Source organism: Mandrillus leucophaeus, unplaced genomic scaffold, assembly GCF_000951045.1.
Source record: "Mandrillus leucophaeus isolate KB7577 unplaced genomic scaffold, Mleu.le_1.0 Scaffold133, whole genome shotgun sequence".
Taxonomy (NCBI): Eukaryota; Metazoa; Chordata; class Mammalia; order Primates; family Cercopithecidae; genus Mandrillus; species Mandrillus leucophaeus.
The window spans coordinates 5,707,206-5,723,352 of record NW_012101288.1 but is presented as its reverse complement, the minus strand read 5'-3'; the positions used below and the strand labels follow the sequence as shown (position 1 = coordinate 5,723,352).

The window sequence follows — 16,147 nt, the reverse complement described above, 5'->3', positions numbered from 1 at the left end:
AGCCAGGATGGTCTCGATCTCCTGACCTCGTGATCCGCCCGTCTCGGCCTCCCAAAGTGCTGGGATTACAGGCTTGAGCCACCGCGCCCGGCCAACTTTTAAAGTTTTAAAACATTTTGAATCTCCTGTGTTGCAAATACATCATTCTTAAACATCAACTCAATGGTGATGCCAGACGAGATCTTTACAAAACAACTGTCAAAAAAAAGAACCTCTGGGGAATCGTCAAAGTCTTACTTCAGAAAATAAGTAAATCCATGCTGAATGTCCTCACCTCCTAAACTGTGGGTGAATGTCATCATCAGACTTAAAGGCATCTTCTACATAAGTGTCAAAGGGGCAGGGAAATGGCAAGACAGTATCGAGATCATAAATGAAGCTTTGTCCTCCACTTGAAACATGAAGCAAAACAACATGGTAATCCTAGAAGTAAAAGTTGCTAAAGTTAACCAAGTTACTTCATAATGATGAAATCCCAGTATTCAGGCACACACATTATCACTAAAAAGGATATAAGACTGCTACAGCCCTCCTTATAATAGCAAAATAAAATAAAGCAAACACAACACCCTGAAAACATTAAATGTCCACAGATAGGGAAATGGTTAAATAAATAATGGAACTGTTCATAGTCATTAAATGCACATCCTCTCAACATCCTCTGAACCTGCAATTTTACCTCTAGGAAACTTTTTTGTTTGAGATGGAGTCTTACTCTGTCACCCAGGCTGGAGTGCAATGGCATGATCTCAGCTCACTGCAACCTCCACCTGCCGGGTTCAAGCAATTCTCCAGCCTCAGCCTCCCGAGTAGCTGGGATTATAAGTGAGCACCACCATACTCAGATAATTTTTTGTATTTTTAGTAGAGATGGGGTTTCATCATGCTGGCCAGGCTGGTCTTGAAACCCTGACCTCAGGTGATCCACCTGCCTCAGCCTCCAAAAGTGCTGGGATTACAGGCATGAGCCACTGCACCCAGCTCCACCTATTTTTTTTTTTTTTTACTGAGACAGAGTCTTGCTCTATCACCCAGGCTGGAGTGCAGTGGCATGATCTCAGCTCACTGCAACCACCACCTCCTGGGTTCAAGCGATTCTCCTGCCTCAGCCACCTGAGTAGCTGGGACTACAGATGCCCGCCACCACGCCCATCTAATTTTTGTATTTTTAGTAGAGATGGTGATTTACCACGTTGGCCAGGCTGGTCTCCAACTTCTGGCCTCAAGTGATCCCCCCGCCTCAGCCTCCCAAAGTGCTGGAATTACAGGTGTGAGCCACTGTGCCGGCCCCACCTGCTATTTGTTAAAAGCTACCTGTATATAAAGACACATGTGCGCATTCAGAAGTACATTTGCATGCATGCGAATGCAGAGGAAAACGTCTGCAAGGATGTCCTCCAAACTAATAACAAAGCAGGCTTCTGGGGGTCAGCCTGGAGAGGAGGAGGATTTTAATTTCTAGTTTGGAACCACTTTTGCAATTAAAAGAAAGGAAAAACTATTTTTTAGAAAAAGAAGTTAGCCAAGCCTTCATCTGTAGCCACTAAAGGAGAAAGAAAAAGACAGCTTTTCCCACACAGCTCTGTCACGGCGTGGATGTTAATTCTCACCCTCACTCTCAGACTCAAGGTACTGCCCAACACCGGCGATGAGCTGAAAGGGATTTCAGGGAGGTGATCAAGGGACATGAGCAATGTGGTGCTCTGAGTTCTTCCAAAGAAAAATGCTCTCATAGAGAACAGCACTGTGAAATCAACGCAACCTAGCAACATTAGTAATACCATCTTATATTTCCACAGTATTTCAGAGTTTAAAAGGCACTTTCTTTCTCAAGTATCATTCTATTTGAGCCTTGTATAAATCCTATGAGGTAGGAACAATACTTAAGACTAGGGATGTTGTGCCTTTAAAAGCCTGAGTGCTGCCTTTGGCTCTAAGTCTATCTTAGCAAAAGAGAAAGAGATTAACAAATGAATGCCTATTCTCTGGACTTCCCCAGATGTATCCTACCCTCCATGCCCCCAAACAGTCCACCACTGCCTCCCACTGGGCCTGCTCATGTCATTCCCCTCCATCTGCAGCAACCTTCTCTACCTCTTCCCACCACACAAGCTCCAGCTAAAGGTTTTCTTCCCATGAATCAATGTTTTATCTTCTCCCACCCCCTGCCAGAATCGCTGCCTCACTCAAATTCTGTTTCTCTCTTAACACCTTCTAATTCATATTACAGGTGTGTTTTGTTGTTGTTGTTTTGAGACAGAGTCTCTCTCTGTCACCCAGGCTGGAGTACAGTGGCACGATCCCGGCTCACTGCAACCTCCGCCTCTGGGGTTCGAGCAATTTTCCCACTTCAGCCTCCCAAGTAGCTGGGATTATAGGCACGTCACCAAGCCCACCTAATTTTTGTATTTTTAGTAGAGATGGGGTTTCACCATGTTGACCAGGCTGGTCTCAAACTCCTGGCCTCAAGTGATCTGCCTGTCTCTGCCTCCCAAAGTGCTGGGATTATGGGTGTGAGCCACTGTGCCCATATCAGTTTTTTTGAACCGCACCCTCTCTATTCTATGTGAAAGACTATGCTGCTGAACTGCAGATGCAAAGATGAAAAAGATAAGTTCTCACCCTCAAGAAGTTCCCAGAGAAGTGAGTGGGAACCAGGTAAACTGCTGCAGGACATTGTAGAGAATAGAGAACATCAGAGGCGGAGAGCAACGCAGGCAGGAGCAGGTAAGCGCCTGGTTCCAATCTCAGCCCCTCCCCTCGGCAGCCTCAGTCTCCTCTTTTATAAAATGGAGATAACCGGAGTGACTAACTCAAGGGTGTCCAGTCTTTTGGCTTCCCTGGGCCACATTGGAAGAACTGTCTTGGGCCACACATAAAATATGCTAATGATAGCTGATAAGCTTAAAAAAAAAAAAAAATCACAAAAAAATTTCATATTGTTTTAAGAAAGTTTACACATTTGTGTTGGGCTGCATTTAAAGCTGTCTTGGGCCACACGCAGCCTCCAGGCTGCAGGTTAGACAAGCCTGGTCTACCTCACAGTGCTCCTAGAAGCCTTAGTGTGTAAATGGTCAACCCTTTTAAAAGACAACCAAAGGCTGAGCATGGTGGCTCACGCCTATAATCCCAGCACTTTGGGAGGCCAAGGCAGGTGGATCACATGAGGTCAGGAGTTCGAGACCAGCCTGGCCAACATGGTGACACCCCGTCTCTACTAAAAATACAAAAATGAGCCGGGCGTGGTGGTGTGCACCTGTAGCCCCAGCTACTCGGGAGGCTGAGGCACAAGAATCGCTTGAACCCAGGAGACGGAGGTTGCACTGAGCTAAGATCATGCCACTGCACTCCACCCTGGGCAACAGAGCAAGACTCTGTCTCAAAAACAAATAAATAAATAAAAATAAAAAATTAAAGCCAACCAAGAAAGGAAGAGGACAGGAGCCCAATGGCCAAGGAGAGTTTCACAGAGGAAAGGACCCCATTGCGGAATCTTGCCTGATGGGGACAGCTTTCCAGAAAGAAGGTACAACTTGTGAAAAGGCATAAACAGTGACTATTTACAACTTTCTGGTAAGCTCAGGTCCACATTCCTATACACTAGGCAGCTGAGGGACTGCAAAGGAAAAGCATTGGCCCAAAATTGCCTTCACGGCACAAATGAGGAGCCAAGGAATGCAGGCTTGAGCAGCAGCCTCACTCTCTGAGTTGGTTCAGTGTCTGCCCAGCGGCCAGGAAAAGACTGACTGTGCTAGAAGCAGGGATGTCACCTACAGATGCCACCATCTGCTCCATGTCATCTGGTCTAAGATAGAAGCATTATAGGCATATTTTCTTTTAACTTTTTGTTTTGAAATTGTTATAGGAGGACGGGTGCAGTGGCTCATGCCTGTAATCCCAGCACTTTGGGAGGCCGAGGTGGGCAGATCACTTGAGGTCAGGAGTTCAGAGACCAGCCTGGCCAACATGGCGAAACTCCATCTCTACTAAAAATAAAAAAGTTAGCCAGGTATGGTGGCACATGCCTGTAATTCCAGTGACTTGGGAGGCTGAGGCAGGGGAATTGCTTAAATCTTGGGGGGCAGAGGTTGCAGTGAGCCGAGATCACACCGCTGCACTCCAGCCTGGGTGACAGAGACTCCACCTCAAAAAAATAAATACATAAATAAAATTTTAAAAAAGAAAGTAATTATAGGAACGATTTTTTTTTAGATGAAGTCTCACTGTATCACCCAGGATGGAGTGCAGTGGTGCAATCTCAGCCCACTGTAACCTCTGCCTCCCAGGTTCAAGCAATTCTCCTGCCTCGGGCACCCAAGTAGCTGGCACTACAAGCACCCGCCACCACATGTGGCTGATTTTTGTATTTTTAATAGAGATGGGGTTTCACCATGTTGATCAGGCTGGTCTCGAACTTCTGACCTCAGTTGATCTGCCTGTCTCTGCCTCCCAAAGTGCTGGGATTATAGGTGTAAGCCACCACGCCTGACCTGAAATTATTATAGGAATGATTTTAAATGGCTAAGGTGGTAGATATATTTGTGATGTCATAGACTTTTATCCATTTAGCATAGGAAGGGACTTTGGCAATATTTAGTCTGGGTACACATTAGAATTATCCAGAGACTGTGTTAACAATGTAGTTTTCTGATTTAGTAAATCTAGAAAGGGGTTCACGATTTAGTGTTCTTGAACTGTACTCACTACTACTCACTGGTGTCTCTACTCACTCAGCAAGGCCTACCCATACCCTACAACAGGACAGCAGCGAAACAAAGAAAAACCTGCCAGAGGGTGTGGGGAGACTTCTTGCAACAGGATTCCCTACCTTGAGCTGCTATGAGATGTGTAAGGCGGACATGGCTACAGGTCCTTCCCCTCCAAGTTTCCCTAGGATGGGGAGTGAGACCACCACCCAAAATCAGCTAAGCTGTTCAGCAACAAGGATGACTTCTCGTGCACACAGACCGTCTGTAACAGGGGTTTGGTACCACTGCTAACAGTAACTGCCAACACTTCCTGAGTACCAGTAGCAGACACCAGGAAGATGCTTCCTGTGCATTATCTCACTTAAGCCTCACGACCCCACTGACCAGTGGCAGACATTGAAGAGAGAGGGTAAATAACCTATCCGGATCCCACAGTTGACCAATGAGAGGCCTTGGACTTAAACCCAGTATGCCTGACTCCAGAGCCCATGCTCCTAACCCCAGAGCTGAGGGGCTTGGGCTTTCATGCAAGAGCAGCTTTCATGCAAGATCACCTGCTGGCAATGGAACTGAGAACGTCAGCTCTGTGAGGCCAGGGGTTTTCATCTGTTTTTAGCCCGGCATATAAAACACACTCAATATATACATGTTAAATAAATGAGTGAAGCCAATCAAATGATACATAATTTTAAATAAATACCCAGAAACTAGGAGTTCGTTACATTTCATCAGTGTTGTTTTACTTTCACTTTGTTTTCGTGTTTATTAGCATAAAAACTCCATTTTTTTTTTCTTTTTTTAGAGATGGAGTTTCATTCTTCTTGCCCAGGCTGGAGAGCAATGGCGCTACCTCGGCTCACTGCAACCTCTGACTCCCAGGTTCAAGCGATTCTCCTGCCTCAGCCTCCTGAGTAGCTGGAATTACAGGCACACGCCATCACACCCAGCTAATTTTCGTATTTTTAGTAGAGACGGGGTTTTACCATGTTAACCAGGCTGGTCTCGAACTCCTGGCCTCAGGTGATCCACCCACCTCAGCCTCCCAAAGTTCTGGGATTATAGGCATGAGCCACCATGCCCAACCCTGGCCTCCATTCTTTAGGGGAACGGGTTAAGGTGACATGTAGATGTGTACTAAAAAGGACCCAGGTCTGAGACCCAGTTCTGCCACTGACCATGCGACTCTGAGCTACTCACTTTGCTCTTCTGTGTTTATTTCTTCCCTGAAAAATAAAGGGGCGGGAGTAGATCTGTATTTTTCAAATGCCAGTCATGTTCACCTGGGAGTTCATCAAGAACACGAACTCCTGAACTCCTCTCTAGATTTACTAAATCAGAAAACTACATTATTTATTTATTTATTGAGACAGGGTCTCTCTCAGTCACCCAAGCTGGAGTGCAGTGGCGCAATCTCAGCTCACTGCAGCCTCCACCTCCCGGGTTCAAGCAATTCTCCTGCCTCAACCTGCCAAGTAGCTGGGACTACAGGTGCGTGCCACCACGCTCAGCTAATCTTTGTATTTTTTTTAGTAGAGACGGAGCTTTGCCATGTTGGCCAGACTGGTCTCGAACTCCTGGCCTCAAGTGATCCACCTGCCTCAGCCTCTCAAAGTGCTGGGATTACAGGGTATGAACCACTGCGCCCAGCCTAATATTTATATTTTTATTAGAGATGGGGTTTCGCCATGTTGGCCAGGCTGGTCTTGAACTCCTGGCCTCAAGTGATCCGTCTGCCTTGGCCTCCCAAACTGCTGAGATTACAGGCATGAGCTACTGCGCCCAGCCAAAAACTACATTTTTAACAGTCTCCAGATAATTCTAATGTGTAGCCAAAGTTCCTTCCTGTGCTAAATGGTAAGAGTCTAGGAGATCACAAATATATCCACCATTTAAAATCATTCCTATAACAATTTCAAAACAAAAAGTTAAAAGAATATATGCCTACAGTGTTTCTACCTTAGACCAAATAACATCTATTCTCAAAAGGTCAGTTTATTAATAATTATCACAGCCTTTATCTACTGCTCAGGTCACTTATGCTTTACCAAAACATACAGAACACTAAGGGGTTACAAGTCACAATGCATCAATACTCTCTGTATTAACTGTCTTACCCAGATCACAGGTCCATCTCCAGGTCTCGCCTGTTGTTTCCAGATAGGTATCTACAAAACACAATACATTTCATAAGCCATGCCTTCAGTTAAACCACTACTAAATTATTTTCCCTTTTTATTTTTGAGATGGGATTTTTTTTTTTTTTTTTTTTTTTGGAGACAGAGTCTTGCTCTGTCGCCCAGGCTGGAGTACAGTGGCACAATCTGGGCTCACTGCAACCTTTGCCTCCTGGGTTCAAGCGATTCTCCTGCCTCAGTTTCTCAAATAACTGGGATTACAGGTGTGTACCACCACAGCCGGCTAATTTTTTATATATTTTTTTGATAGACACAGGGTTTCACCACGTTGGCCAGGCTGGTCTTGAACTCCTGATCTCAAGTGATCTGCCCGCCTTGGCCTCCCAAAGTGCTGGGATTACAGGCGTGAGCCACTGCGCCCAGCCAAGACGGGATCTTGCGCTGCTGCCCTGGCTGGAGTGCAATGGCTACTCACAGGTGCCATCATAGTACACCGCAGCCTTGAACTCTTGGCTTCAAGTGATCTGCCCACCTCAGCCGCCTCACAAGTAGCTGGGACTACAGGCACATGTCACTGTACCTGGCTACTACTAAATTCTTTAAAGCAATACATACATGAGAAATAAAATATTTTTAAGCATGCAAAAATCAAGGTGAAAGAATGAGTGAAGAGGAAGAAATCTAAATCCTTCTAAGTATCCCCAAGAATGAAAGCTCTCAAGAGCACAAGTTATTGTATGATGGTCTTCGGAGAGTGAAAAGGGATCTGAACTAGGAATCAGAAGTCCTTGCAGGTATCAAGTCTTGCTTTCCCATTTAATTATTCATAGGGCCACCCTAAGTCTTAATTTTCTCATCTATAAAATGAAGAAAGTTGTCCAAACCTTGCCTGCCTTCACAGGGCTTCCATTGGGATCAAATGAGATGATGCCTGCAAACGTGTTTTACAAAATACGAAGGGCTTCCTTTTTCTAATTCCTCATATAAGTTGACTGTAGTTCTATTTAAACTCCAGAGACAAATCCTTACTTTAAAACTGAGAGTATGCATATCTAAGCAATTTTTTAAAAGTCTACATCTTCCATCTTGAATTTAAAAAAAGAAAAAAAAAATGGCCAGGCACAGCGGCTCACGCCTGTAATCCCAGCACTTTGGGAGGCCAAGGCAGGCAGGTCACCTGAGGTCAGGAGTCGGAGACCAGACTGGCCAACGTGGAGAAAGCCTGTCTCTACTGAAAATACAAAATTAGCCGGGCATGGTGGTGGGCACCTGCAGTCCCAGCTACTCGGGAGCCTGAGGCACAAGAATCCCTTGAACCTGGTGGACAGAGGTTGCAGTGAGCCGAGATCGTGCCATTGTGCTGTAGCCTGGGCGATAGAGCGAGACTCCATATCAAAAAAGAAAATAAAAGACAAACAACAACAGCAACAAAAAAACCAGGTCCACATTAATGCCTAAAGAAAAGATTTAATCTGTATAGACCATCACAAATTTCCTTACCTAAAATAAGGGACTAAGCTGGGCATGGTGGCTCACGCTTGTACTCCCAGCACTTTGTGGGAACAAGGCGGAAGGATCACTTGAGGCCTGGAGTTCGAGACCAGCCTGGCCAACATAGCAAAACCCCAGCTCTACTGAAAAATATAAAAATTAGCCGGGCGTGGTGGCACATGCCTGTAAGTCCCAGCTACTCGGGAAGCTGAGGAAGGAGATGAACCCGGGAGGTGGAGGTTGCAGTAAGCCAAGAATTGCACCATTGCACTCCAACCTGGGCAACAGAAGGGACTCAACTCATCTAACTCAATCATGCCTTGTAACGAAAAAAATCTCATTCAAAAAGAAAACTTTTAAATGTTGCTGTATTTTATAAAGCACACTTCAGAAGAGTACTACACCCATGCTATATTTTGCTTCTTTTTTTTTAATTTAATTTAGCTTCTAACGTCATGTTAAATCTCGTTTTCTTCCTGCACTCACTCACCAACTTACCATCTTCCTCTCATTAGATATGAAGACAGCATAACATTCTTGCAAAGGATACTGGTCATGGTTTTTGATGTATTCACAGAGCTTCCAAATATTTTCTTCACTGAAATAAAATAATTGTTTAATCAAGATTAGAGAACATCTATGTGTCTTTTAAATTGGAACAAAATACTGATGATGGCATCAAAAAGTGGGAAAAGACCTTAAACACCATGCCATCCAACAACTAGCTAACGTTTGAATCTCCTCTAAAACATCCCAACAAGCTGGTATTCAACCTATACTGCTGTCTCTTATACACATCTAGATGTGTATAAGAGACAGCATCTATGTGTCTTTTAAATTGGAACAAAATACTGATGATGGCATCAAAAAGTGGGAAAAGACCTTAAACACCATGCCATCCAACAACTAGCTAACGTTTGAATCTCCTCTAAAACATCCCAACAAGCTGGTATTCAACCTATACTGTGTGTAAACCCCTCTCCACATAGAGGTGATTACCTTCCCCAGCAGTGCTTGTACATGGAGGCATTTTATAACTGATAAAATGTCAATATTCTATGAGTTTTGGGCCCAGCAACTTGAGACACTTGATCACTTGAGGTCAGGAGTTCAAGACCAGCCTGGCCAACATGGTGAAATACCGTCTCTATTAAAAATACAAAACTTAATTTTATTAGTTGTCTCTAATAAAAATACAAAAAACACCAAACTTACAGGCATAGTGGTGCACGCCTGTAATCCCAGCTACTCTGGAGGCTCAGCCGGGAGAATCACTTGAATCCGGGAGGCAGAGGTTGCAGTGAGCCGAGATTGAGCCACCACACCCCAGCCTGGGCAACAGAGTAAGACTCCGTCTCAAAAAAAAAAAAAAAAAAAGGAAAAAGAGACATGCACACAGCCAACAAGTGTACGAAGAAATGCTCAACAGCAGTAGTCATTAGAGAAATGCAAATCAAAACCACAATGAAATACCATCTCACTCCAGTCAGAATGGCTATTATTAAAGTCAGGCCAGGTGCAGTAGCTCACATCTGTAATCCCAACAGTTCGGGAGGCCAAGGCAGGAAGATTGCTTCAGCCCAAGAGTTCAAGACCAGCCTGGGCAACATGGCACAACCCCACTCTACAAAAAACATAAAAATTAGCTGGGCATGGTGGTGCACACCTGTAGCCCCAGTCACTCGGGAGACTGAAGTGGGAGGATTGACACCAGGTCAAGGTTGCAGTGGGCCATGATGGCACCTCTGCACTCCAGCCTGGGAGACAGAGTGAGATTCTGTGTCAAAAAAAAAAATGAATAAACAGGCCGGGCACGGTGGCTCACGCCTGTAATCCCAGCACTTTGGGAAGCCGAGGCAGGCAGACCACGAGGTCAAGAGACGGAGATCATCTTGGCCAATGTGGTGAAATCCCGTCTCTACTAAAAATACAAAAATTCGCTGGGTGTGGTGGTGCGTGCCTGTAGTCCCAGCTACTCAGGAGGCTGAGGTAGAACTGCTTGAACCCTGGAGGCGGAGGCTGCAGTGAGCTGAGATTGCACCACTGCACTCCAGCCTGACTACAGAGTGAGAATCTGTCTCAAAAAAAAAAAAAGAATAAATAAAAATAAACAAATAAAAATAATTTAAGAAGTCAAAAAAGCTGTGGTGCACACCTGTACTCCCAGCTACTCAGGAGGCTGAGGTGAGAGGATCACTTAAGCCCAGGAAGGTGAGGCTGCAGTGAGCCATGATCATGCCACTGCACTGCAAGCCTAGGTGACCAAGTGAGATCCTGTCTTTAAAAAAAAAAAAAAAAGGCAAAAAATAACAGATGCTGGCAAGGTGGTGGAGGAAAGGGGATGCTTATACACTCCTGGTGGGAATGTAAATTAGTTCAGCCACTGTGGAAAGCAGTTTGGAAATTTAGCAAAGAACTTGAAACAGAACAACCATGTGACCTAGCAATCCCATTACTGGGTATATACCCAAAGGAATAGAAATCCTTCTACCATAAAGACACATGCACACATATGTTCATCACAGCACTATACATGATAGCAAAGATACAGAATCAACCTAGGTACCTATCAATGGTGAACTGGATCAAGAAAATGTGGTATATATCATCCACCGTGGAATACTACACAGCAATGACAAAGAACCAAAATCATGTCATTTGCAGCAACATGGATGGAGCTGGAGACCAATATTCCAAGTGAATTAACGCAGGAACAGAAAAGCAAACACCGAATGTTCTTGCTTATAAGTGGGAGCTAAACCTTGAGTACACATGGACACAAAGAAGGAAACAGTAGACATGGGGCCTACTTGAGGGTACAGGGTGACAGGAGGGTAAGGATCAAAAACCATCTAACTGGTAGTATGCTCACTATCTGGGTGACAAAATAATTTGTACACCAAACCCCCAAGACTTACACTTCACCCATGTAACAAACCTGCACATGTAACCCCAAATCTAAAATAAAAGCTGGAAGGGGAAAAAAAAGATTTTTATTACATCAAAACTCAAACAAAATATGTGATTGGATAATATCTGAAATGTTCTTTAGACTCTAAACAAAAGCATAAATGATTAAAAAAAAAAGAGCTGTGGATCATTACATCAAAACTCAAACAAGGGCCGGGCGCGGTGGCTCAAGCCTGTAATTCTAGCACTTTGGGAGGCCCAGACGGGTGGATCACAAGATCAGGAGATCGAGACCATCCTGGCTAACACAGTGAAACCCCATCTCTACTAAAAAATACAAAAAACTAGCCAGGCGAGGTGGTGGGCGCCTGTAGTCCCAGCTACTCAGGAGGCTGAGGCAGGAGAATGGCATGAACCTGGGAGGCGGAGCTTGCAGTGAGCGAGATCCGGCCACTGCACTCCAGCCTGGGCGACAGAGCGAGACTCTGTTTCAAAAAAAAAAAAAAAAAAAAAAAAAAAAACTCAAACAAAATGTGATTAGACAGTATCTGAAATGTTCTTTAGACTCTAAACAAAAGCATAAATGATTCAAAAAAAAAAAAAGAAAAAAAGAGCTGTGGATCATTACATCAAAATCCAAACAAAATATGTGATTGGATAATATCTGAAATGTTCTTTAGACTCTAAACAAAGCATAAGTGACTCAAAAAAGGGAGAGAGGGAGGGAGGAAGGAAGGGCGGGTGGGCGGGCGGGCTGTGGATTTGCCCCAAGCTGTCAGCTGATCATCTTGGTAGCAGAAAGGTTGGGATGCTGCAGGGGTTCCCAGAGATAAGCTGAGGTCACAGATGCATGCAGATCGCGGGGATCCCTAGCACAAAGCAGGCACTCTACAATTGTTTGAAAAACACAAAACAAGTCAGAATCAGAAATGCTCTGCCGACGACACAGTCCCAAACAAATACCAACTGCCACTATTATCATTAAGCAGGGTCTTGAAGCATAAGTAACATCTGGAAGCTAACATGACAGAAGCTAACAGAAGTAGACAGGAGGCACTCATTTCAAGTTTAAAAACCTGCAGGATGGCCAGGCATGGTGACTCACATCTGTAATCCCAGAACTTTGGGAGGCCGAGGCGGGTGGATCACCTGAGGTCGGGAGTTTGAGACCAGCCTGGCCACTGTGGTGAAACCTCATCTCTACTAAAAATACAAAAATAAGCCGGGCATGGTGGTGGGTGCCTGTAGTCCCAGCTACTTGGGAGGCTGAGGCAGGAGAATGGCTTGAGCCTGGGAGGCAGAGGTTGCAGTGAGCCGAGATGGCACCACTGCACTCCAACCTGGGTGATAGACTGAGACTCTGTCTCAAAAATAAAAAAAACCCACAAAGCTGCAGGAGCCAAAGTAGTGCAGTGTCCCCACCTGACATGTTCAGACAGGGTAGAGCACTGATTCTCAGCAAGAGGCGCTTTTGCCCCCCACGCCCTACAGGACACTTAGCAATGTCTGGAGACATTTTTGGTTGTCACAACTAGAGCTAGGGTGCTAACAGCATCTAGTGGGTGGAGGCCAGGGATGCTGCTACATGTCCTGCAATACACAGGACAGCCCCCATAGCAAAGAATTATCATGCTCAAAATGTCACTCGAACCTAGGCGGAGAAATCCTGCGGTAGAGTGGTCATCTCTTACCATTCTTCTGCAAGACTGCTCTAACTCCAATACTCCAATTGTACCAGTCTCCTCACTGTTCCTATCATACAGCACAATTCCTTCTCAGAGCCTTTGTACCCGCTGTTCTCCCTGCTTAAATGACCATCCTCCAATAGTTGCAAAGCTCTCACCCTCTTTTTTCAGATCTCTGTTCAAATATCACCTTATCAACAACGTCTTCTCAAAATATCCTAATAGAAAATAAGCCACCATCCTTTATCTTATTTTTCTCACAGCACTTAACACCACCCAAACATGGTTTACTTGTTTTTGTCTGCCTTTTTTTTTTGAGATGGAGTCTCGCTCTGTTTCCCAGGCTGGAGTGCAGTGGCATCGGCTCACAGGAATCTCCTCCTCCCGGGTTCAAGCGATTCTCCTGCCTCAGCTTCCCGAGTAGCTGGGATTACAGGCGTGTGCCACCACACCTGGCTAATTTTTGTATTTTTAGTAGAGGCAGGCTTTCTGCATCTTGGCCAGCCTGGTCTCAAACTCCTGGCCTCAAGTGATCCGCCCACCTCACCCTCCCAAAGTGCCGGAATTACAGGCGTGAGCCATCGCACCGGACCTTATCTGCTTTTCTCTCATCAAAATACAAGAACCAAGGGATCCATGAGTGAATTTGTCGATCTTGTTCACTGCTGTATCTCCAGTGCCCGGAAGTGTGCCACATACTCCAAGTGCCTAATACACATTTATTGAATGAATGAATAAAACAATGGACATTAGGGAGGAGAACTAACGGGATTTAGAAGAGGCAGGACAGAAAAAGAGTGCAGCAGTTAAGATGCATGAACTTCAAAATCACGAAGATGTTCCAGTTTCAGCACCACCACTTGCTAGATGTGTGATTTGGGGGCACACAACAGCCTCTCTGTGGCTCACTCTTTTTATTAGTAAAATGAGGATAACGATAGTAAAAGAAGCTACTCATGGACATCGATGGAAGCACCTGCCACTGAGCCTCACATGCAATCCGGGCCGAACAAATGTTCGGTGGCATTGGTTTAGTGACAAGCAGAAGGGGGAAGGGTAGTTTTAGATAGCACTGAGGGTTCCTGTGCAAGGACTAGAAGCTGGGGAAGAAACCATTACTCAGGAAAGAGTAGGCATGGGAATGAAAAAGGACCAAGGCAGGGGCGGTGCTTCAGCTGCAGAGGTGGCCTAGGACAGGGGTGCAGAGCATGGACTCCGGGGCCAGACTCTGCCTGTAAATCCCCACTCCTTCATTCACAAGCGATGTGGCCCTGCGCAAATTACTTGCAGCCCTCTGTGCTTCAGTGCTCTCATCTTTAAACTGGGGATAACAATACCTACCTCTTAGGGTTATTGTGATACTCAGTGATTTAGTTTACCTAAACCACCCAGAACAACGCGTGGCATATAGCAAGTGCTGTGTGAATGTAACCATTATTATAATGACAACATGATTAAGATCATGGTTTCTGGTGCCAGAGAGCCCGAACTGGATTCCTGGCTGCTATTAGCTGGGTGACCTTGGGAAGTTATCCCAAACTCTCTGTGCTTCCATTCTCTTCCAAAATTAAAATGACCTTCGCCTCAGTCTGAAACCCCACATGCTTCAGCAGAGTAACTTCCAAAGGTTTTCAGAGCTCCACCCTTTCTAGCCCCGAAGCAGAGATCTGCTGAGCAAATCCAACCGACAAGCGCCAGGCACAGGTAATGCACTATCGACCCTAGGATTCCGGACGAATTCCCAACCCCATCCAACAGCCCACGCTCTACTCAAGAGACAAGAGCTGCCATTCCCGCTCCCTACTCCCGCAGAACTGTAGAACCCGCCGGTAGAGGCCGGGAGCGCCCCCGAGCAGGGGCCGGGAAGAGGCGGGGCCTGGTTGCAACTCGCGGCCCGGGAGCCTGGGAGACCCAGAGGCTGCGCCCGCGCCCCCTCACCAGTAGCAGCTGCTGTAGACACAGGCGTCCCGCGGGGGACTGGCCGGCTGGTAGTGAACGGCAGTGGGGCCATTACCCTCCATGGCCAGCTAGCTCGGCCAGCGCCGACGCCGGAGGAAGACTGACTGGACCAGACGTAGGAAAGGGCGGGCGTGTAGCGGCCCGCGCGGGCTCTCAGGGCGGGGTGGGAGGAGCCCGGGGCGGCCGGGACAGTTTCCGGGTGGTGGGGCCAGGAGCGCGGTGGGCGGGGCTAGCAGCACGAGTTCTCGGCGCGGGAAGCCCGGGACGACATGGGCAGAGCTCGGGCAAGCGGCGCCAGTTCCTGGGAAGGTGGAGCCCAAGCGAAGTGGGCGGGTCCGGGGGGGGGTGAGCGGCGAGAGCTCCCGGTGGGCGGAGCCCGGGACGAGGAGGACTGCGTGCTTCCGGGTAGGCGGAGCCCGGCTGGTGGGTGGAGCCCGGGGTGGGGCAGGACTGGAGGCTTGGGCTCTCGTGGGCGGAGTCAGGGGCGGGGCCCCGGTGAGGTTTGGGAGAAGAGGGGTCTTTGGCGGCGGCTTAGGGTGGAGCTAGGTTTGGGCTTGGAGTTGGGCCCTGAATAGCGCTTCGCTGTGAATCTCCCGGGGAGGCTCTTCCAACCTGGGGCTGAGCTTCTGCGCTGTGGAGAAGCCAGGTGAGACACTGAAATAACAGAGGTTTGGGTGTGAAAATCCACACTTCAGCACTCAGCCTGGAGTCCGCGGGAGCCCAGAGAAGAGGAGGGGAGTGGAGGTTAATTCCAATATGACCGCATCGAGGACGCTTTCCGAAAGGGATAGCACCCCAAATCTCACTCTATTGTAACTTAATCTTTTAAATTGGAAGACCTATATCTATTGACTCGAAAAGATATATTAATTCCCTGATATAGTAAATTTGAAAAAAAAAAAGTTTAAAGAGTCCATATGGTATCCTTTTTGTGTTAATCATGTGTTTGTTCATTTACTGGCAGTCTGGAAGAAAAGACACCATATTGTTAAAATAGTATTTAGGGCCGGGCGCCGTGGCTCAGGCCTGTAATCCCAGCACTTGGTAAGGCCGAGGCGGGTGGATCACGAGGTCAGGAGTTCGAGACCAGCCTGGCCAAAATGGTGAAACTCCGTCTCTACTAAAAATACAAAAATTAGCTGGGCGTGGAGGCGCGCGCCTGTAGTCCCAGACACTCGGGAGGCTGAGGCAGGAGAATCGCTTGAACCCGGGAGGCGGAGGTTGCAGTAAGCCAAGATAGTGCCATTGCACTCCAGCC

General features: G+C 46.6%; 1 protein-coding gene across 1 annotated transcript in view; it reads right to left on the bottom strand.

Moving 5' to 3' along the window:
- The window catches only part of WDYHV1 (WDYHV motif containing 1), a 20,570-nt gene extending 5,544 nt beyond the window's left edge, over positions 1-15,026 (bottom strand). Inside the window, exons 1-4 of the mRNA XM_011973028.1 lie at positions 14,869-15,026; positions 8,834-8,933; positions 6,824-6,874; positions 272-423 (exon numbers count right to left, since the gene is read on the bottom strand). Of these exons, the coding sequence (XP_011828418.1) occupies positions 272-423; positions 6,824-6,874; positions 8,834-8,933; positions 14,869-14,951 (386 nt within the window). The 5' untranslated portion in view covers positions 14,952-15,026. The remainder of the gene's footprint in view (positions 1-271; positions 424-6,823; positions 6,875-8,833; positions 8,934-14,868) is intronic.
- Between the last annotated feature and the right edge of the window lie 1,121 nt (positions 15,027-16,147).